Source organism: Malus sylvestris, chromosome 12 (genome assembly GCF_916048215.2).
Source record: "Malus sylvestris chromosome 12, drMalSylv7.2, whole genome shotgun sequence".
Lineage (NCBI taxonomy): Eukaryota > Viridiplantae > Streptophyta > Magnoliopsida > Rosales > Rosaceae > Malus > Malus sylvestris.
Genome location: NC_062271.1, coordinates 9,238,900 through 9,260,776, shown reverse-complemented (window position 1 = coordinate 9,260,776; position 21,877 = coordinate 9,238,900). Strand labels below are relative to the sequence as shown.

General features: G+C 40.0%; 1 protein-coding gene and 1 long non-coding RNA gene across 4 annotated transcripts; one reads left to right on the top strand and one right to left on the bottom strand.

The window, feature by feature from the left end:
- The first annotated feature begins 947 nt into the window (after nt 1-947).
- Nucleotides 948-2,349, top strand: LOC126591843 (uncharacterized). Its single transcript, XR_007612520.1, has 3 exons — nt 948-1,750; nt 1,882-1,945; nt 2,042-2,349. It is a non-coding gene; the product is annotated as an uncharacterized LOC126591843 (long non-coding RNA).
- A 4,196-nt stretch (nt 2,350-6,545) lies between these two features.
- LOC126591808 (calcium-transporting ATPase 4, plasma membrane-type-like) lies at nt 6,546-21,689 on the bottom strand. Of its 3 annotated transcripts, XM_050257507.1 has the most exons (11): nt 21,389-21,687; nt 19,828-19,882; nt 17,796-19,726; nt 17,551-17,709; nt 17,082-17,253; nt 16,687-16,985; nt 16,317-16,424; nt 14,916-15,126; nt 13,436-14,662; nt 12,401-12,553; nt 6,546-6,804 (listed from the first exon to the last, which is right to left on the bottom strand). In XM_050257507.1, the coding sequence occupies exons 1-10, from the start codon at nt 21,557-21,559 to the stop codon at nt 12,546-12,548; spliced, it is 4,341 nt and encodes a 1,446-aa protein (XP_050113464.1). In that variant the 5' UTR covers nt 21,560-21,687; the 3' UTR covers nt 6,546-6,804; nt 12,401-12,545. The 3 variants fall into 3 exon arrangements, with proteins under 3 accessions (XP_050113464.1, XP_050113463.1, XP_050113465.1); XM_050257506.1 differs by lacking the exon at nt 12,401-12,553; XM_050257508.1 differs by lacking the exons at nt 12,401-12,553; nt 13,436-14,662 and having other exon boundaries at nt 21,389-21,689.
- Between the last annotated feature and the right edge of the window lie 188 nt (nt 21,690-21,877).

Sequence of the window (21,877 nt, the reverse complement as noted above, 5' to 3'; positions counted from 1 at the left end):
GAAATCATAAAACTCGTAACCCCAAATTACTAAAATGGCTCTAGATTTTCGGGAACTAAAAGGATAAGAAACTTGAAGGGTGAAAAAAGGGGATAAACTTGGGAGTGGCTAACTGTTATAAGTCTGGCAATTGATTCACTATGTGCAAAGAGATGAATGCCTCGTCAACATCTCTCAAACTTCAATATTTATTTTCAGTCATAATGTCTAGAATACCTGGGAAAAATTACCAACTATAGAAAAGCCAGTCCTACTTTCTTTTCTATGACTAAAATTTGGTAAACAGTAGCATCGTATAATCCATTCACTTGACACTGCAGAAATCAAAGGTTGAACAGAAAAATATATTTATTCACCTACGGATTTAGACAAATAAATAAAAGGGTGACCCTCAATGCAACAACAACAACAACAACAACAACAAAGTCTTTTCCCACTAAGTGGGGTCGGCAATATGAATCCTAGAACGCCATTGCGCTCATTTGTGTCATGTCCTCCGTTAGATCCAAGTACTCAAGTCTTTTCTTAGGGTCTCTTCCAAAGTTTTCCTAGGTCTTCCTCTACTCCTTCGGCCCCGAACCTCTGTCCCGTAATCACATTTTCGAACCGGAGCGTCAGTAGGCCTTCTTTGCACATGTCCAAACCACCGGGACCGATTTTCTCTCATATTTCCTTCAATTTTGGCTACTCCTACTTTACCTCGGATATCCTAATTCCCAATCTTATCCTTTCTCGTGTGCCCATACATCCCACGAAGCATCCTCATCTCCGCTACACCCATTTTGTGTACGTTGATGCTTCACCGCCCAACATTCTGTGCCATACAACTTCGCTGGCCTTATTGCCGTCCTATAAAATTTTCCCTTGAGCTTCAGTGGCCTACGACGGTCACACAACACGCCGGATGCACTCTTACACTTCATCCATCCAGCTTGTATTCTATGGTTGAGATCTCCATCTAATTCTCCGTTCTCTTGCAAGATAGATCCTAGGTAGCGAAAACGGTCACTTTTTGTGATCTTCGCTAGATTGCTCCGGTCATTAGTGTGGATAAGTATATAAATGGATAGAGATAGGAAAGCAAACACAAGATGTACGTGGTTCACCCAGATTGGCTACGTCCACGGAATAGAGGAGTTCTCATTAATTGTGAAGGGTTTCCACAAGTACATAGGTTCAAGCTCTCCTTTAGTGAGTACAAGTGAATGATTTAGAACAAATGACATTAGGAAAAATTGTGGGAGAATGATCTCGTAGCCACGAAACTTCTAAGTACCGGAGTGTGGTATCGTCTTGACTTGCCTTATCTGTCTCATAGGTAGATGTGGCATCTTCTCTGGAAGTACTCTTCCTCCATCCAGGGGTGGTATCTGTAACTGGTGGAGATGCACAAGGTAATGTATCAATTTCACTTGAAGCTTACTTGTAGTTTCATGCTTGGTCAAGCGAGATACAAACCATGTAGTAGGAGTCCCCCAAGTCGCCGAGCTGGGGGATCTGCTGAAAGAGGTGACAGACAAGGTAAGCAATCAGAGCTCCGGCTGATTGTTCACATTCTCCCTATCTTGCAGGCAGCATGAAGGATAAAGAGAAGAAAAATGAGGAGAGATGATATGGGATACTTTTGCTTTTGAAGAAGTAACTTTCCACAGGCTTATTCTTGAACTGGGCTGGAGGGTTTTCTGGTTTCCTCCAGAGTATAAGGCCGACTGAAGAATTTGAAGGTCAAAACAAGTCCATCAAATCTAGAGTACGTTCGACCCTGCTGATATGGGATACTTTTGCTTTTGATAGAGTAGTGGATGTATCGGCACGTGTGCTGTTACGCTTGTCTCCACATGCTTCCTTGTATCCTTCTCACTTGCCCTATCTGTTCCTCAGGCAGATGCGGTATCTTCCCTGGAAGCATAAGATGTTGAAGATGAGTACTCGAGAGCAATGCCAGGTAAGTAATCAGGTAAGGGATTCCAGGCAGTCAGTTCCTGGCTGGAAGCTTGATTCCAAGTGCTGACTGATTGCTCTCTTTCTCCTTGTCTTGCAGGTAAGAACAAGGCCAAAGGAAAAGACAGGGAAAAAGCATGATATGGGATACTCTTGCTTTTAACCCTGATGATATGAGATATTCTTGCTCTAGTATAGCTTGTTTACAGAGGTATTATCGGGGGGAAAAAAAGCTGAATATTTCGAAAGGCTTTGTTGGGAGTGCCCTCTCAGATAAGAGAAAGGGTTGAGCATTTTTGCAGGTCTGCCTGTCCGTTAGGGATGGAAGTCGACATATATAGGAGTCTCCCTAACATCAAGTAATAATGCTATTCCTTTACCCTGCTTGGTTATAGCACGGTAATGGGAGCTGCCAGCTTCACATGTTTTAACTTTGTCAGAGCACTTTGAAAAAGTGGTTTGTGGTGTCTGGAAAGCTGATGTTGCGTGTGAAGATTACAGACCTGTCGGGGGTCTGGCTATCGAGATTCGGAGAACGATGCCTCTTCGATTTTTGAGAAAGCAATCCTGCTGGGGGTCTGGCTCTCAAGATTCGGAGAGCGGTGTCTCTTCGATTTTTGAGAAAGTAATCATGTTGGGAGTCTGGCTCTCGAGATTCGGAGGGCGGTGCCTCTTCGATTTTGGAGCAAGCAATCTTGTTGGGAGTGTTTTCTCGAATGAGAGTAAAGGTTGGGCATGTTTGCTAGTCTACCTTGCCACGAAGCACAGAGGTTGACACACAGGGACTTTCCAATTATCCAGCAGTGGTACTGTTCCTTTACCCTCTCTTCGATTTTTGAGAAAGTAATCATGTTGGGAGTCTGGCTCTCGAGATTCGGAGGGCGGTGCCTCTTCGATTTTGGAGCAAGCAATCTTGTTAGGAGTGTTTTCTCGAATGTGAGTAAAGGTTGGGCATGTTTGCTAGTCTACCTTGCCACGAAGCACAGAGGTTGACACACCGGGACTTTCTAATTATCCAGCAGTGGTACTGTTCCTTTACCCTTGTGGGTAATAATATGGTAGCTAGACCTTCAAAATTTATGTGTCTAAACTTTGTTAGTGTTGTTTCTTTGCAATTCTTTTACCCTTCTTGGTCAGAGCGATGTAGTGGGAGCTGCAAGCTTCACGTGTCTCAACTTTGTCAGAGAACTTTGGCAAAGTTATCTGTGGTACCCATGAGCTACTGTTGCGTGTGGGAAGTGGGTGATTGAACAGTACGATTCATGTGCTTTCTACTTCGCAGAAATCTTCGACAGAATGCCCATAATTTCCGCAAAGCTGAGTGTGCGTGTGACAGGTGCTGACAAGGCTGGAAAAGTAGGTGCCTCTTCGATTTCTGAAATCGGCCCTCGTGGTCTCTGAGCAGCCCAGCTTTTGAGAAAGCAAGCCTCTTTGATTTCTGAGATCGGCCTTTGTGGTCTTTGAGCAGCCCAGCTTTTGAGAATCTCTGAGCAGCCCAGCTTTTGAGAAAGCAAACGCCTCTTCGATTTCTGAGCAGGCGCCTCTTCGATTTCTGAAGCTTCGTCGAGTGCAGATTTTTATAGGGGCTGACATTAAGTTCCAAAGCACACTTGAATATCCACCAGTAGAAGCTCCATTCTTGCACTTCTAAGATCTTGATTTGTCCGACCTCTTCTCTCTTCAACACCTTTGAAAATGTCTGGCCCCTCCGACCGTCGTTTTGACTTGAACCTTGTTGAAGAGGCAGCCCCGCCTTCTCCAGACAACATATGGCGCCCATCCTTCGTCTCCCCTACTGGTCCTCTTACCGTTGGGGATTCCGTGATGAAGAATGATATGACCGCTGCGGTAGTGGCCAGGAACCTTCTCACTCCCAAAGATAACAGACTACTTTCCAAACGGTCTGATGAGTTGTCTGTTAAGGATTCTCTGGCTCTCAGTGTTCAGTGTGCAGGTTCTGTGTCTAATATGGCCCAACGCCTATTTGCTCGAACCCGCCAAGTTGAATCATTGGCAGCTGAAGTGATGAGTCTCAAACAGGAGATTAAAGGGCTCAAGCATGAGAATAAGCAGTTGCACCGGCTCGCACATGACTATGCTACAAACATGAAGAGGAAGCTTGACCAGATGAAGGAATCTGATGGTCAGGTTTTACTTGATCATCAGAGATTTGTGGGTTTGTTCCAAAGGCATTTATTGCCTTCGTCTTCTGGGGCTGTACCGCGTAATGAAGCTCCAAATGATCAATCTCTGATGCCTCCTCCTTCTAGGGTTTTGTCCAATATTGAGGCTCCGAATGATCCCCCTCCGGTGCCTTCTCTTTCTGGGGCTCTACCGACTGCTGAGACTTCTCCTAAGCAACCTTTGTGAAGGCTCCCTCTTGTTTGTTTATTTTGACTCAAGTATATGTACATATTTGTAACTTATCGGGGATATCAATAAATAAGCTTTCCTTCATTTCAACGTATTGTGTTAAATACACCAAAGCCTTCTTCGCTAAGTTCTTTGAATTTTCTTTTGTTGAAGCTTGTATGTTGAAGCTTTGTGAGTGGAGCATATAGGTTGAGGTAGTGTTCCCTTAATTTCCCAAGTGAGGAAAACTTCTCGGTTGGAGACTTGGAAAATCCAAGTCACTGAGTGGGATCGGCTATATGAATCTTAGAACGCCATTGTGTTCTGTCCTGTGTCATGTCCTCTGTTAGATCCAAGTACTTTAAATCTTTTCTTAGGGTCTCTTCCAAAGTTTTCCTAGGTCTTCCTCTGCCCCTTCGGCCCTGAACCTCTGTCCCATAGTCGCATCTTCTAATCGGAGCGTCAATAGGCCTTCTTTGCACATGTCCAAACCACCGTAACCGATTTTCTCTCATCTTTCCTTCAATTTCGGCTACTCCTACTTTACCCCGGATATCCTCATTCCTAATCTTATCCTTTCTCGTGTGCCCACACATCCAACGAAGCATCCTCATCTCCGCTACACCCATTTTGTGTACATGTTGATGCTTCACCGCCCAACATTCTGTGCCATACAGCATCGCCGGCCTTATTGCCGTCCTATAAAATTTTCCCTTGAGCTTCAATGGCATACGGCGGTCACACAACACGCCGGATGCACTCTTCCACTTCATCCATCCAGCTTGTATTCTATGGTTGAGATCTCCATCTAATTCTCCGTTCTTTTGCAAGATAGATCCTAGGTAACGAAAACGGTCGCTCTTTGGTATTTCTTGATCTCCGATCCTCACCCCTAACTCGTTTTGGCCTCCATTTGCACTGAACTTGCACTCCATATATTCTGTCTTTGATCGGCTTTGCACTCCATAGTTCTTTCTCTGCCCTCTGGGCTTTGCACTGAACTTGCATTGCATATTTTCTCGTTGTTTTCTTCTTGTTTGTGCCCCACAGCCAAGTGAATCTACTCTTACGTAGCACTTAAGAATAGAGCTTATTTAAAAACTTTTGGCTACACACAGCGTACAACAATTGAATCAGTTGACGCATGTAACAGATTCAGTACATGATTTTCCACAAAAAGGGAATAGAAAACAATCAAAATAAACACATTAATTGGAAACGAGAGGTTCAAAAATGAAATACAGGGTTTTTGGCAATTCATAGAGTCAATCAGGATAAAAGTAAGAAGAGTTGTAAGTGAAAGACCTGCAGATCTTTCAATTTGACTCCAGCAACAACTGAAACAAGCAGTTTCTTTCTGGAAAGAAGCGGCCTCCACTGAAACTACATTTTAACTGCACGAAATTAAAACCGCAACGATATCATTGTCTAGTAAACAACCACAAAATCACCACCTAATCATTCATGCCCCATATATCTTTCAATCAACACACAGAATTTCAATCATTCGGCAAATAAGAACAAAACCAAAATAAAACAGTAAATTTTCAAACATATCTGAGATAATGGAAAGTAGAAATACCAACTTGAGGTTTGACAGAAGAATATGAGCCTCCAGACACTGGTGCGACGGTAAATTTACCTGTAATTCAATCAACCTTCAATTCAGAAGAATGCAGTCTAATAATATTCTCTGAAAATGATTTGTTTATCCCCTAAGCTACGGAAGAGAACAAAAATTGGATTTCATTGCAATGTCATGAATATGTGTTGAAATATGAAAGTCACCATCTATGCCTAGCTCTGAGAAAATTCTTGGCTGCGCTCGGCAGCAGCGAGGACTGCAGTCATCAATATTCCACGAAATCCACCCTTCTCCAACTCATGGACGCCAGCAATGGTAGTTCCACCAGGTGATGTTACATCATCTTTTAACTGACCTGGATGCTTCCCAGTATGACAAGCCATAGATGCTGCTGTTCGGTTCGTGGCTGAAAAATCAGGGGGTGGGAACATTATTTTATCATGGATGAAAAATCAAGCTGTTGGATTCCTGGTTAGCTTCCTGTCACTGTCAAGTAGATTAGTTACTCAAGTAAACACTGTCTAGTACAAGAATTTATGTGCGGATCGGCCCTCGCCTGCACTGCCCTGCCCTGGATCGTTAGAATAATCAAGAGTTCAGGAAAAAATATTAACAGCTTCCTGACTGAAACCTCTGACTTATGCGTATTCTCAATGAATGCCAAACATTTCAACAGGAAGCTCCGAAATTATAATCATTCATTAATGCACGCAGTCAGTCAGGACATGATTACTGATAGATATTCGATACAATCTAACCATTTAAAGACTACAACACAAGGAAATTAACTTCAAACTAGACGTCCTCCTAAATACTAAATTGCGGGCCTCTGGCTGGCATGTAAGCTGCTGCTGCTCCTCAACTTCATGGAGGCGGAGGGAATTATAAATCTCCACATCTTCCTTCACTAATGAGGTAGGGTAGCACTGCAACAGAAAGAAAAAAAAAGAAAAAAAAAAGGGATTAATATTGGACGATCAGATCAGTTACAAAGTTATTTCCACGTATATCATCGTGTGCAAATATATAATGACTGTCTTTGCATGCACTGCTAGCTACGGGCTATAACTGTCTTTTAATTACAATTTGTATGTGTTTGCTTCACTCGAAAATTAATTATAATCTAGTCCCGGCATACTATGAATAAAAACAAGCAGCTAGACCGTTAACTATAATCTCCAACCAGACTCTATGTACCTTGATTTTTTTGACACACAGAATAATATGATGCCCTTCTGTTAGGATTTTGGCTCGTCAAATATGTCCTAGTTGGTTTAGGATTGTTTTAGGAAACTTAGAGGTATACCGATTCTTGTCCTAAAGGGATTAGGAAAGAATTTCAGTTTCGTTATTCAATTTAGGTTTGGATTTCTAGAAGTCTATTTGGATTTGGACAAGTGTAATTTCCTAATCCACTTGGAAATAGGAATTCAATCAGCCTTGGGACATGTAAGCCAACCCTATGTCTATAAATAGGGTGCGGCAAGACTGATTTTTATAAAGAAAGAAAACATCCAGACAGCCAAGAGTTTTGAGATTAGTTCTAAGGTTTGCAAAAGTTCTGTAATCTCTATTATTAATCAAATGAGCGGTAGAGAAATCACAACTGGATGTAGGCAAAAATTATGCCGAACCAGTATAATTCTTGGTGTGTTTCTAAGTTTTCTAATATTTGCTAGTTTAGTCTATTGTCGTTGGTTACATTAAAGAACAAGGTCTAGTGTGCGGGTTTTTCAACAATTGGTATCAGAGCTAGGATCAAGGTGTTCAAAAGGGAAGATGAATGCAGATCAAGGACCTGCGTAAAAGCCCTTTGACGGCAAAGATGACTTCAAGGATTGGCAAAGGATGATGAATAACGTACTGATACAGCAGGATTTGGACAATGCACTCGATGGTGAGAAGCCGGAAAACATGACAGAAGCAGCATGGACTAAGGTTCTCAAGAAGGCCAAGAGTTCCATCGAGATCCATCTCACAAGATCAGTTCGGTCACACATCATCGAAAAAAATTACTGCCCAGGAAGCATAGGAAAAGTTGGAGAATGTTTATATGGGCAAACCCATGTCCAATAAACTTTTTCTAAAGGATGAACTATTCGGGCTTCGACTAGAAGGAGGAGGTGATATTGAAGATCATGTATGCAAGTTCCAGAATTGCATAGCTAATCTTCAGAAGGTCGAAGAAACTTACAAAGATGATGATATGGCTATCATTTTGCTGAGGTCTCTACCTTTGTCTTTCAAGCACTTTCGAACAACTCTAATGTTTGGAAAAGAGTCCCTGAAGCTTGAAGACGTAATTCAAGCTCTTCAGTCATATGCTAAACTAGATGATATAACTGAAAGCTCTTAAGGCCTTTATGCCAAAGGCAAGGAGAGGGGGCGGGAAAAGACAAAGGAAGAGAATCGGCAATAGAGGTAGGAAGAGGAACTGCAAGATTTGGAAAGAGAAGAAAGCCAAGATGGAAGGAAGCTCAGGTTCAACTAGTGTAGTCACCGAGCATAAGAGTGACGGGGAGCTTCTTTCTGTAACATCAGGCTCCAAGGCACCGGATGCACTTTTCATATGTGTGCAGTAAGAGAATGGTTCGATACTTACAAAGAAGTCAGCAACGATGATTCTTCATGTCCTGTAAGAGGAATTGACACTGTTCGAATCAGAATATTTGATGGGATGATACGAGCTTTGGGGAACATCAGGTATGTCCCTAGACTAAGAAAGAATTTGATTTCCTTGGGTACTTTAGATGAGGCCGGTTATAGGTACAAGTCTAAAAAAGGAAGACTCGGGTTAACCAAAGGATCGCTAGTGGTAATGCAAGGTGACCTACAACCCAATAAGTTGTATAAGTTAATTGGGACCACTATAGTCAGGGGAGCAGCTGTTTCTATAAATCAAAGTGTAGAAGACAAGACTGAACTTTGGCATCATAGGCTCAGGCACATAAGCCAGAAATGGTTGCAAGAATTACACAAGCAAGGCCTGATGGAAGGCATGTCATCTTGCAAACTGGACTTTTGTGAATACTGTGTTCTCGGAAAGCAAATAAAGGTATCATTCGCAAGTAGCAATGCAGATAACCGAAGCAAGGAGCAACTCAGCTATATTCACTCAGATGTTTAGGGCCCTGCACCAACTAAATCAAATGGTGGAGCCAAGTATTTTGTTACTTTCATGGATTATTTTTCTAGGAAGCTTTGGGTTTATTTCATGAAGCAGAAATCCGAGGTTTTTGCAAAATTCAAGGAATGGAAAACAGAAACCGAGAATCAAACTGCAAGAAAGATCAAGTACCTGAGAAGCGACAATGGAGGTGAATATACAAGTAATGAGTTCACCGATTACTGCAAGCAGGAAGGCATCATAAGGCACTTCACAGTAAAGAAGAATCCCCAACAAAATGGAGCTGCTGAGAGGATGAACCGAACTCTTATAGAGAGAGTGAGGAGCATGCGATTTTATGCAGGATTGCCTGATAGTTTTTGGGCTAAGGTTGTTAATCATGCAAGTTATTTGATTAACAGGTCACCATCTACAATTCTCGGTTTTAAGAATGCAGAAGAGGTATGGTCTAAGAAGCCGATGGACTATTCCAAGCTCAGGGTGTTCGGCTGTAGTGCTTATGCACATATTCCAAATGATGAAAGGTCCAAGCTCAAACCGAAGTCTACACATTGCATATTCTTAGGTTTTGAGAAAGGAGTTAAGGGTTTCAAGCTTTGGGATTTCAACAACAGGAAAAAGGTTGTCAGTCGAGATGTTGTCTTTGATGAGACAACCATGCCTCTGAATAAGTCGAGAGTAGTAGGGAGAAGACGGACAATGCTGAAATTGAAGCAACAAAGATTCCATTAATCAGTTCAGATGAAGAAGCTCAGGTGGAGTAAATCAAGCAAGAGGCCGAATTTGATGGTTTTGAGGAAGAAGAAGAGCATCAACATTGGTCACCAATTAGGAATCAGGTGGAGCAAGAAACAGGACAGATTGAAAGCACTCCAATCCGCCAAACATCCCAAAGGGTTCGAACTCCAACCAACAATCCACCTGCATTCCAGAGATGCATAGCACTAGACAAACCTAAGTGGAAGAAGAAGAAACCTGACGGGTTTGGGTTTAACCAAGACGAAGTTAATTATGCTCTTAACATTAGTCAAGGAGATCCAACTACTTATCGAGAAGCTATAGCAAGTGATGAGCGAGATAGTTGGATAAGTGCTATGACAGTAGAAATGGAGTCTCTTTACAAGAACTCTGTTTGGGAGTTGGTTCCTAAGCCCAAAGACAGAAAGCTAGTTGGATGCAAGTGGGTATTTAGGAAAAATGAAGGACTACATGAACTAGATGCTGTGAGATTCAAAGTAAGGCTAGTGGCTAAAGGGTACTCACAAAAGGAAGGGGTGGATTATGATGAGATCAAAGATGAAGGACTACATGAACTAAATGTTGTGAGATTCAAAGTAAGGTTAGTGGCTAAAGGGTACTCACAAAAGGAAGGGGTGGATTATGATGAGATCTTTTCACCTGTAGTCAAGCATACTTCTATCATATTACTTGTAGCTATGGCAGCTCAGCATGACATGGAGATTGAGCAGATGGATGTGAAGACAGCATTTCTTCATGGGGATCTAGAGGAGACGATTTTCATGGCTCAACCAGAAGGGTTTGTTGAATATGGGAAAGAGAACCTAGTATGTCAACTAAGAAAGTCCCTGTATGGCCTCAAACAGTCTCCAAAACAGTGGTACAAGAGGTTTGATTCATTCATGCTGAAAATCAATTTTAGAAGATGTTTATATGACTGTTGCGTGTACTATCATGTGTTCCAAGATGGGATGATCATATTGCTATTGCTATATGTGGATGATATGCTAATTGCTTGTCAAGACAAGTCTAGAATTCAAGACTTGAAAAAGATGTTGAGCGAGGAGTTTGATATGAAGGATCTAGGTGCTGCACAGAAGATCCTTGGCATGGAAATTCAGAGAGATAGGACCGCTGGAAGGATCTGGATATCACAAGCCAAGTATATTCAGAAGGTTCTTGAGAAGTTCAACATGCAAGAAGCAAAGGTAGTTTCAACTCCTTTGGCGGCTCACTTCAAGTTAAGTGGGCAACAATGTCTTACGTTCAAGGAAGAGCAACAATGTCCTACGTTCAAGGAAGAGCAACAAGTAATGAAGAAGGTGCCTTATGCTAATGTCGTGGGCTGCCTGATGTATGCAATGGTATGCACATGTCCCGACATAGCTCAAGCAATCAATGTCGTTTCCAGATACATGGCAAATCCAAGAAAGCAACATTGAGATGCAGTAAAGTGGATTTTGTGTTATTTGAAGGGTTCTGGCGACAAAGGGTTATGTTTGAGAGGCAAAAGGAAAGTGCAGGGGTGTTAGGATATGTGGATGCCAATTATGCAAGGGACTTGGGCAAGAGATGGTCAACTTCTGGTTATGTGTTTACATGCGTAGGAGGACCAATCAGTTGGAGGGCCCTACTGCAACCAATTACAGCTTTGTCGACCACAGAAGCAGAGTATATTGCATTGGCCGAAGTTGGAAAGGAAGCGATTTGGCTTTAGTGGCTTGGTAAGTCAAATGGGAATCACTCAAGATTGTGTGAAGCTTAAGTGTGATAGTCAAAGTGCCATTCACTTGGCAAAGAATCAGGTTTTTTCTAGAAGATCAAAGCACATTGAAGCAAGGTATCACAGAATTAGATATTGGGTGGAGTCTAAGGAAATTTGGATTGAAAAGATTCATACGGATGACAATGCCGCAGATTTCCTTACAAAGATAGTGCCGGCCAAGAAGTTCAAGCATTGCTTGAACTTGATCAATCTCGTTGATTGATTAAAGTGGAGCACCTCCTCACTTAAGGTGCAATGAGGCAAGAAGAAGATTGCCAAGGTGAAGACTCTTTAAGATTTCCAGAGTTGCTTCAAGAAGGTTCAAAGATACTCCAGGGTGCAATGATCAAGACTTGGTTTGACTCACCAAAGTGGAGATTGTTAGGGTTTTGGCTCGTCAAATATGTCCTAGTTGGTTTAGGATTGTTTTAGGAAACCTAGAGGTATACCGATTCTTGTCCTAGAGGGATTAGGAAAGAATTTTAGTTTCCTTATTCAATTTAGGTTTGGATTTATAGAAGTCTATTTGGATTTGGATAAGTATAATTTCCTAATCCACTTAGAAATAGGAATTCAATCAACCTTGGGACATGTAAGCCAACCCTATGTCTATAAATATGGTGCGGCAAGACTGATTTTTAGAAAGAAAATAGCCAGACAACCAAGAGTTTTGAGATTAGTTCTAGGGTTTGCAAAAGTTCTGTAATCTCTATTATTAAACAAAGGAGCGGTGATTTCTCTACCTAGAGAAATCACAACTGGATGTAGGCAAAAGTTCTACCGAACCAATATAATTCTTTGTGTGTTTCTAAGTTTTCTAATATTTGCTAGTTTAGTCTATTGTCGTTGGTTACATTAAAGAACAAGGTCTAGTGTGCGGGTTTTTCAACACCTTCTCCATAGCCGATAATGCCGCATCTCTTGTCCTGAATTCAAGATAGCCATAATGTTTATCTTCATGGTTGCACACCTTTACTTCTGTAACATCTCCATCTCCAACATCAGATACATCACGGAAATGACGATAGAGATCGACTTCAGTAACCTACAGAAGATTAATTGCAAATTAGATTTACAACATATTTTTCTTTCTTTCTTTCTTTCTTTCTTTCCACGGGTCAGCAACAACAATCTTTCACTATATCAATAATGAGCACAACCAATAATCTTGCCAAATCTCTAGAACTAGGACTTGATGAAAAACCTGAAAGAACAAGAACAAGAACAAGAAATACACTATCTCTTTTCTTTTCTCTTGCACACACTTTACAATATTCTCTCACTCTAATCCCTCGAGTGGTATACAATTTATTGTTTTCTTAAATTCAAAACTAGTACAATAGCCCCTTTATATAGACATAATAAAGGTCTTCTTCAATAAGGATTATTAATCTTAATTGGAATCTAGTTATGAATCCTACTCCAATTGAGAAACTAACTCCAATTGGGAAAACAATTTAATCCTCTAAGACTATAATTCCTTATAGACTTAGGACAACTTATCATGAGCTGGAAAAACCTAACAGTGCGTGCGTGCGTGCATGTATGTTTAGCGTAACAGGGACCTTAACTTATGTTTATATAGATGGTAGCCTAGATCCCTTCCTTATAAAAGAAAAGGTGATGATGAAACCAGGTACTGCGACCACATGACACTGAACATAAAGACACATTGATATTATGTCATAAGAAGACTAAAGTGTGACCAAATACGCAGTTTGTGGGGCTGTAAACATATTTTTCTCTCAAAATTAAAGAATGCTCGCTGCAGATTTAGGGCAATACAACAGTTAAGTTGCTATAATGACAACACCTTGCTGAAATTGCAGAAATATGAACTAAGTAATCATTAGTGGCAGAGTAATATATCAAACAGCTCAATTATTGGCAAAAGAAAAAGGTGTGCGTGTGCGTGTATAATAATTACCAGCACGAGCAGGTAACTCCAGTTGATTGATTTCCAGTTCATCATAAACATCCCCTGGCACTTCCTCTGGCATTGGTTCTTCTCCATGGAATTCATTCAGCACATCCCCTAGCCCTGGGGATTCTTTAGGACCAGTTTTTACCACAAGTCGTCTTTCCACATTCTCTAGACTTTGTTCTCTTCCAGGGTGATATGCATTTCTCCCAATTAATCCTTCCACCATCCCTTGTGGAACCAGATCCTTTAATATATCCCTAGAAACCTCTGTAAAATAGTAAAGCCCTTTCCTATGTTTTTGGCTCAGCTTGTAAAAAGATAAATTGAAATCTTTAATCACGGGATCTTTACACTCAGGTACATATCCACTGCTAAGTAACTTTTCTTTTACAAACCGAACAGTACATAGGTGGTTCTCATAATCTGTCCTTTTCAATACCACTCTATTCACTTGATAGCCTCTCACGTAGCCCAACACATGAGCGTGCCTCAAAACTGTCTCCTTGTGGAAACACTTATGAATACGCTTCTTATCAAAGTCCTTAGAGAAGATAAGCACCGCTACCTCGTCCGATTTAATATGATTTGCATATATGTCTCTGTATAATTCGAGAGTGTGTTTAGTGAATAGGTGCTGATGTATTTCACCATGAACATTATAAAATTTAATAAACCCTCCTGTAGATTGATCATGCAAACTAGCAAACAGATATGATTTCTCAACAGTCCTTACAAGTGTCCCTTCATCATGTTGATCAGAGTAAAGTACTTCCAATGCAGCGTTTACTAATCGGGATCCTGAACCTATGACATGGTAGGCGCAACTTATATAATGAGGCATATTTGCTAAGCGACCACCAACGTGGAAAATCTCTTGTCCACGTCCTCCAGCAATGATTATTGAACACGTTTCACCAGATTTGAAATCCTTTAGACTGTATACTGTCATCAGTGTCTTCTGAACAAGATCTACTACTTCAGAAACAGTACGAGGACTCAATTCACACTCTAGCACACGTTTCCAGAGACGGCCTATCGTTTTTACCGATCCCGCCGAAACAGAACATATGTCGTGTCCAAACTGATCTTTGCAAACATACCTGAATTTTATGACATCATCACAGATGATTTTTCTTTCATCATTTTCTAGAGATTTTGTGCGGCGTCCATCAGTAACGAAAAGGAATCCTTTTTTATACCGAACGACAGCACAGGTTGTTCCATTGGAATCTGCGAGAAATAATCCAACAGTACAATTTTGAATCTTGCATCTCACCAAAACCCCAAAATTATAAAATTACTAGATATTGAGAAAGTTTAGCAGAATATAATTTTGAATCTTGCATCCCACGAAAACCCTAAAATTATAAAATTAATACATACTGAGAAAGTTTAACAGAATAGACTTTTGAATTTTGCATCCCATCAAAACCCTAAAATTAAAAAAATTAATACATACTGAGAAAGTTTAACAGAATAGAACCTGAGGAGATATCAATCTGCATATTGGTGTCAGGAGAGCTCTCTGAGGGTGCTCTGGGCACTGCCCCTTTGCTCGACCAGCTCTTGCCTGCCTTGCTGGCCTTGGTCTGCATACTGGCTTCAGGAAAGCTCTCTCTGGGTGTTCTGGGCACTGCCCTTTGCTCGACCGGAGAAAGCTCTCGCCTTGCTGGCCTGTGAGTTTTTGGGTCCCACTAACGAGCGAAATAAGAAATGATTCAATTTACCGAAAAGCAAAAACGAAACAAGAAATGATACTTACAAAAAATAAAAATAAAAATAAAGAGGGATGGAAGAAAAGTAGGTTATTGAAGTAGATTTGTAAATAGGTTGGAACTTGATCATGATTTGTTTTGAATCCAATTTAATTAAGAGAATATGGATTTAGACTTGCAATCCAATAATCTGAATACAACCAGAATACGATAATCGGATTATCAATCCAGTTATGGTTTCAGGGGGATCCAATAATAATCGGACGTGACTCAATAACATATCACATATTCTCTATATTATTTTATAATAAAGACAGTAATATAAGTTTTTCCAAGCATTCAAACTACACTATTTTCTACATAATTCAAGGTTTTTTAACTTAAAAATTAAATAATCCAAATTAGCATCTGATCAGAATACAATAATCCGATCCGGATCAGATGCTTAACGAATATGGATAGACAAGTCATATTCAATAACCTAAGCACGTACGAAATCCAAATCCAATAATCCGATTATAAATATATCTGATTATAGATTCAAATTGGGTCTGTTTACAGGTCTAGGGTAAATCTACAATAATTAAAGTTCAGAAATGGCAAGAATAAAAATTGAAATAATATTACAATTGTAATATCAATAACTTTATACGTAAATTATCGAGCCAAATATTTAGACCTGCTGAGGCGCCGGCCTATATCACTTAAGCACTCGCCTAGCCCGTCCAGACCCGCTTAGGAACCAGCCTAAGTTGTGACTCACTTAGACAGAAAATAGATAACTTTCATTTTGCATTTTATTCTTTTCAATAAATTGTAAGAGACTTGTTGAATACTTAAATAAACACACATTATATGCTTGTTCCCCATGTTTTCATTATGTTCCAATGCTTCATAATATATATGACATTCTATTTTGTAGATTATGATGAAATTATATATATTTTAAGTATAAACAGACACTTATTTACACCAAATATAATAGATTTACTTAAATCCATTAAATGCATTAGAACCACAAAGTGGAGCCCTATCTGGAGACATTGATTAGAACCATAAAAAGAGTTTCCGTATCACAGCATTTCGTAACATGCATTCGGCTTATAAACCTTTTGATAATGCTGATATTCTAAATTATGAAAGTCTACCAAGAATTCTACTATGATAACCTGGAAGGTTGCTGTGCAAACCATGACGATTCGAAATACCCAGCTGTCGAACATTCCATGGAATACGCTAATCTTTACTATGTCGCGACTGTTTATCTGATTAAACACCTGTAAGAACAAAAGAAAGGCAAGATCATACATATGTGGGATTTGAGTATTTCTACTACAAGCTTTGGAGCAGCATTCGTTCGATCTCAGAAAACAAACACGAGGGGAAATAACAACCATGGGCCCAAAACCATCTGCTTAATTAGGAATAATAAATTCGAAACTAGAAGTTATATGCTGGTAGGTACTAAAGTTAAACCGTGTGGAAGATGCATGGCAGCACGGATAAAACTAGGGTACTGGTTAAACCAGTAATATGTACCTGGCAAAACACGAATGCGTTGAATATCACAGTGTTGAGAACCTCAGTTGCATCTGAACCAGTTAGTCCTAGTAGCTTCTCCCCAGAGAAATTGAGAACTCCAAGGACAGCCAGTTGATAGATACTCTGACCAATGATATTTCTCCACACAGCCTTGGTGATGAAGTTGGTACCCCTCGCAACTAGGGGCCTTTTCATAAGTCCATCATTTGGAGACTCTGTTGCCAGTGCCAAAGCACCAAGAGTGTCCATAATCAAATTCACCCAGAGCAGTTGCACCGCTGTAAGGGGAGCATATCCTGAAAGAGATGCGGAATTTGTCATTATTCGTGACAGTTCATCCCCAAACAAATATAACGGCATTTCATATAAGAAAAATCTGCTGGACAACATACCTAAGACACATGCAGAAACAACATTGATAATTAGAGCAACAACGTTAACTGTTAACTGGAACTGCACAAACTTTTGAATGTTTATGTACACTGAACGTCCCCATCTGGCCACATTTACTATAGTTTTAAAATTGTCATCCGATATGATGTCATCGGCATTTTCTTTGGCAACCTGTATACATATCCATGAATATTTTAGACTGGAAACATTCAATTATCAAGCAGTGGGACAGAAAATGGCAGTTAATCTTATGCACTTTTAATATTCAGTAAAACCCATTAATAATTAGTAAAAAACTATACAGCAAGAGGTAAAATAAGGGAATGTTTCGAAAGAAGGATATTTTTAACTAAGCTTTCTGAATTACAGGTTAAAGGATGTGAAATGGAAAGAGGTAACACAAAAAGAATTAATTAGAAGCAAAACATCACAGGATTGAAGGAAAAGATCATGTGGCAGAGTACAAACCTCTATTCCTGCTATGCCCATAGCAAGTCCAATGTCTGACTCATGCAAAGCGGGAGCGTCGTTAGTCCCATCACCAGTCACAGCAACAACCTCACCAAATTCATCCCTTAAAATTTTTACCAATGTGTGCTTATCCAACGGTAAAGACCGGGCCATTACCTGTATCCACACGGAACATTTAGAAAATTTGAAGCATCTTTTGATATATATTGAGGGTGAAAATTTTCAAGCAATTGTTTACTAACCTGTATCTTCGGTATCACAGTTTTCATCTGCTCTAGAGACATGCTACCTTCAATTGCTATACAACCCTCTGTGAGTATGCCACATTCTTTAGCTATGGCTTTAGCAGTATTTATATTGTCACCAGTGATTCCAGCAGCTAAACAAGTCTGAACTGCCTCCCTGACCCCCGGGCGCACAGGGTCGTTAATACCGACAACTGCTACCAATGTATAGCCATCATCTGGGATGCCATTTTCGATGGAAGAGTCATCTATATCCTTAAAAGCTAAGCAGAGAGTTCTCAATGCTTCACAGGCAAAAGAATTTATGACATCCGTGATATTCTTTACCATTTCTCTGGAGAGATGAACAGATTCCCCATTAGAGTCAATGTACTTGTTACATATTCCCAGTACTATTTCTGATGCACCTTTGCAAAAAGCTCGTGTTCCACCATGAGGATAAGCTACAAGCACAGACATTTTCTTCCTGACAGAATTGAAAGGTCTGATCTTAAGAATCTTAACCTCTCTGCGCAGGGTATCAAAATCCCCACCTAAAAGTAAACCGAACTCTAATAGTGCTGACTCTGTTGGTGTTCCCAAAATGGAGATCTTTCCATCATCCTTAATAACCTCAGAACTTGTATTTTGGAATATAACCTGCAAAAGGATGCTTGATGCTCTAGATATTTCTGATATCAATGTTTCTTTACTGTCATTTTCTTTTACATCTACAGATTTTTCACACATCCATACTTTGGTAACTACCATATGATTTGTAGTTAATGTTCCAGTTTTATCTGTGCAAATACAACTAGCAGAACCCATTGTCTCACATGCTGAGAGATGCCTTACAAGTGCCCTGTCATTCATCCATTTTTTCATTGCAAAAGCAAGGCTCAGCGTCACTGCTAATGGTAATCCTTCGGGAACTGCAACAACAATTATAGTTACCGCAATAGCAAAGTAGCTCAAAAGGGTTACGGCGTCAGCTGAAGACCAATCAGTGATCTCGTTGTTAGGTCCTTTTGTCTCCAAAAATCTTACTGTCAATACCAAAAATGTCAACACTGCAAAAGTCAAACCAATTTTACCAATAATTGTAGCAACACCATTAAGCTTCACCTGCAGTGGGGTCTCATCTTCTCCTCCTTCACTCAAAGTTTCCATCAACTTTCCCCATTCAGTCTTCATACCAACTGTAGTCACTAGCATTTTACATGACCCATCCTGCACTTTAGTTCCGGAAAGAAGAAAAGGCTTCTCTTCAGATACATTCACCGGCTCACTCTCACCTGACAAGCTTGACTCATCAATCAGCAAACTGTAGCCAGATATGAAAAGTCCATCAGCTGGAACTTGGTCCCCAATCGACAAATGCACAATATCTCCAACAACCAAGTCGTAAATGGAAACTTTTTGTCTTTTTCCATCCCTAGTGACCTGAACAAAAATCTTTTTCTTCTCCCTGTCCAAATCCTTGAATTGCAAAGACCGCTTGTAGTCACTAATGGCGGTAACCATAACCATTAGAATTATACTAATTAAAATTCCCAGACCATTGTACGTGCCTTTGGGCCAGCCTTCAGTGGCAATTCCAACTCCAATAGAAACCACAGCACAGACGATAAGGATCATTAGTGTTAAGTCCTGTAGTGCTTCCCAGACAAACACCCAAAAAGTTCGGGGAGGTTTCTCCTTGTAACGGTTTAAGCCATAAACATTTTGTCTGATTGGTATATTACTATCCTTGACACCTTCATCTACCGAGACATTGACTTTCCTTAAAATCCCATGAATTCCACCATGGCTTTCCAAGGCCTTAATATCATGGGCACGTGTAATAGATGCAAGTTCATCTGGGTGAATGCTAAAACCTGCCATTCTGGCATCTTCTGGGAGCTGGAGTTCATCATGACCTGGCTTTTCAATAGATCCACGATCACCAGCTTCACAACATCACAAAACAAAGAGAGAGAAAGGATTCAATACATGAGATCAGCACACACACAATGAACTTTCACTTGACCTATAAATTTGAAGACGATACCATCAATGAACTGCAGTGCTGCTTTTTGAACATAAAGAGCAACTCGAATCTTTTCCTGGTAAATCAAATAAGATAACAAAGTAAAAAAAAGTAATGATAATCATGTCATTCAGAGCTATAGTTGCAGGAACAATCAAAAGGCCAAAAAACTTCAATTGACAATAATAGTAACCGGTGGCTGTATTACCTACACAAATATATAAATACATATCTTAAAAAATACATAGCTTATAACTACATGTGTGTGTCTGCAGTTCTACATACATTATATGCAGTTATTTCTCTCATATGGTCCTTAAATAAAATCGTTAATGAAGTCACATTATCAGTTGTTGAATCAAATATGGCTACTCTCAATGCAACTCAGCTTTCTATACATACTGCTTTAAGAAGCTTATGAGAATTTTTCGTACACAGGGTAATAAAAGTTGTTCTCAGGTCTACAAATACAAACATTGACAGAAGTTTTAACAAAAAATTGATATCAGCAAATGGAGATCAACTGTTGAGAACTAGAACTTAAAACTAAGTTAATATAATTGTAAACAAACCTAGCAATGCATTAGTATATAAAAGTAAATTGGTTTGCCCGATGCTACTAACAAATCCATAAGAAATGACCTGTTATTCTACAAGGATTTCTACATTACTAGTTAGACGGATGTCATGTCAAAATAATTCATGCTGGCAGGTCGCGTCATACATAGGTTTCGTGTCAAGTAATAGTCAACCCTAATACGTTAATTTCATGTTGGTTTCAAGAATTGTTAAGAATTGTCACCCTTGGATAACATAAGAAAATGCTAAAGCCAGGGTTTTCTCACAATGTTTCACCTCCCCATATTAGTAGTAGAACTAATAACAAAAACTACCCATCCGGCTTTTAGTTAGTTAATCCTCATATTTGTGTGTAGTCAAGTGTCCAGGCCACAGAAATACTACCAAACTGTCATTGCAATGCAAAACTATTTTACATGGAAATGTGACTGCAAGTGCAATGGGGTCTCTCCTATGCATGTGGGACCACCAACGCGTAACGCATTGTTCACCAATACTCTCTATTGTTAGAAAATTGATCAAGCATTTGATGAATAAATCACTAGCTCCCAAGAATACATAATTGATCAAGCATGTGGTAAAGTTTTGTATACTTATGTGTCTCAAGAATGTAGGTGGAAAATTTTTATGTGTACCGAGAATACAGATGAGAGCAGAAGAAATCCAGGAAATTTTCTTTTGCCCTAAATTCAAATACTATTTTAAATCTCAGCCGTACAACGATGACGATGAAATTAACAAAGTAAGACTAGCGATCAGTGATGTTTTATCAGTCCTAATTAGCAGTACTGATCCTCTCCAATTGGCTTCAAATGACAGCAAATCAAACAGGAATCAGGAATAAATCAGGCAAAAGCATAATGCTGAAAATCGTTTCAGTTTCTTTCATTTTCCTAGCATGTTTTCTCGGCAGCCAAACAATCAAGAAAGCAAAACGCCTCAAACCAGGTTACCAGTTCTAGATATTAAAACGGTGCAGTTTTGATTTGAGAGCGAGAGAGACCTGGATTTGAAGCTTCTTCTTTTCGGCCTCGGAGCGCTTGGCGAGATCGGCGACGAATCGAAACCTTCTGCGAGGGTTTTTGACGAGCGCGACGGCGCTTCTCCATCTCCTTATAGCCTCCTCCGATGGTTTCTTGTACTCCACCTCGAAGTCCTTCAAGAACTTCTCCATTTCCACACGATAATCTCTTCTTTTTTCTCACACCATCAACATCTAGAGAGAGAAAGAGAGAGCGAAGAGCAAAATGTGAGTCTCGCCCTTTATACTGTTCACATCTTTGTCATCGTATAGGCAGAAGTCCAAACGCTGACCAGGGATAGGAGTGAGGACGAAGATTCCGTACATGTAAGCGCAAAAGATACGTGCTGCTGCCTCCAATTAGTAGAGGACACGTGTAATGTTATTGCTGTTATAGGCATTATTCATCCGAAGTTTAACGAAAAGCTCTGATATTGTTTACTTTAACGAAAAATCATATTTTTACACTAA

Bases quoted from the DNA above. Each gene is read 5' to 3' on its own strand.
- LOC126591808 (XM_050257506.1), bottom strand. From the start codon at position 21,559: ATGGAGAAGTTCTTGAAGGACTTCGAGGTGGAGTACAAGAAACCATCG. The intron at 16,986-17,081 runs GTATGTTGTCCA...CATCTCTTTCAG, and splicing joins TGTTTCTGCATGTGTCTTAG to GATATGCTCCCCTTACAGCG. The intron at 6,805-13,435 runs GTAATTATTATA...TTTCTGTTGCAG, and splicing joins GGAGTTACCTGCTCGTGCTG to TGCTACCCTACCTCATTAGT.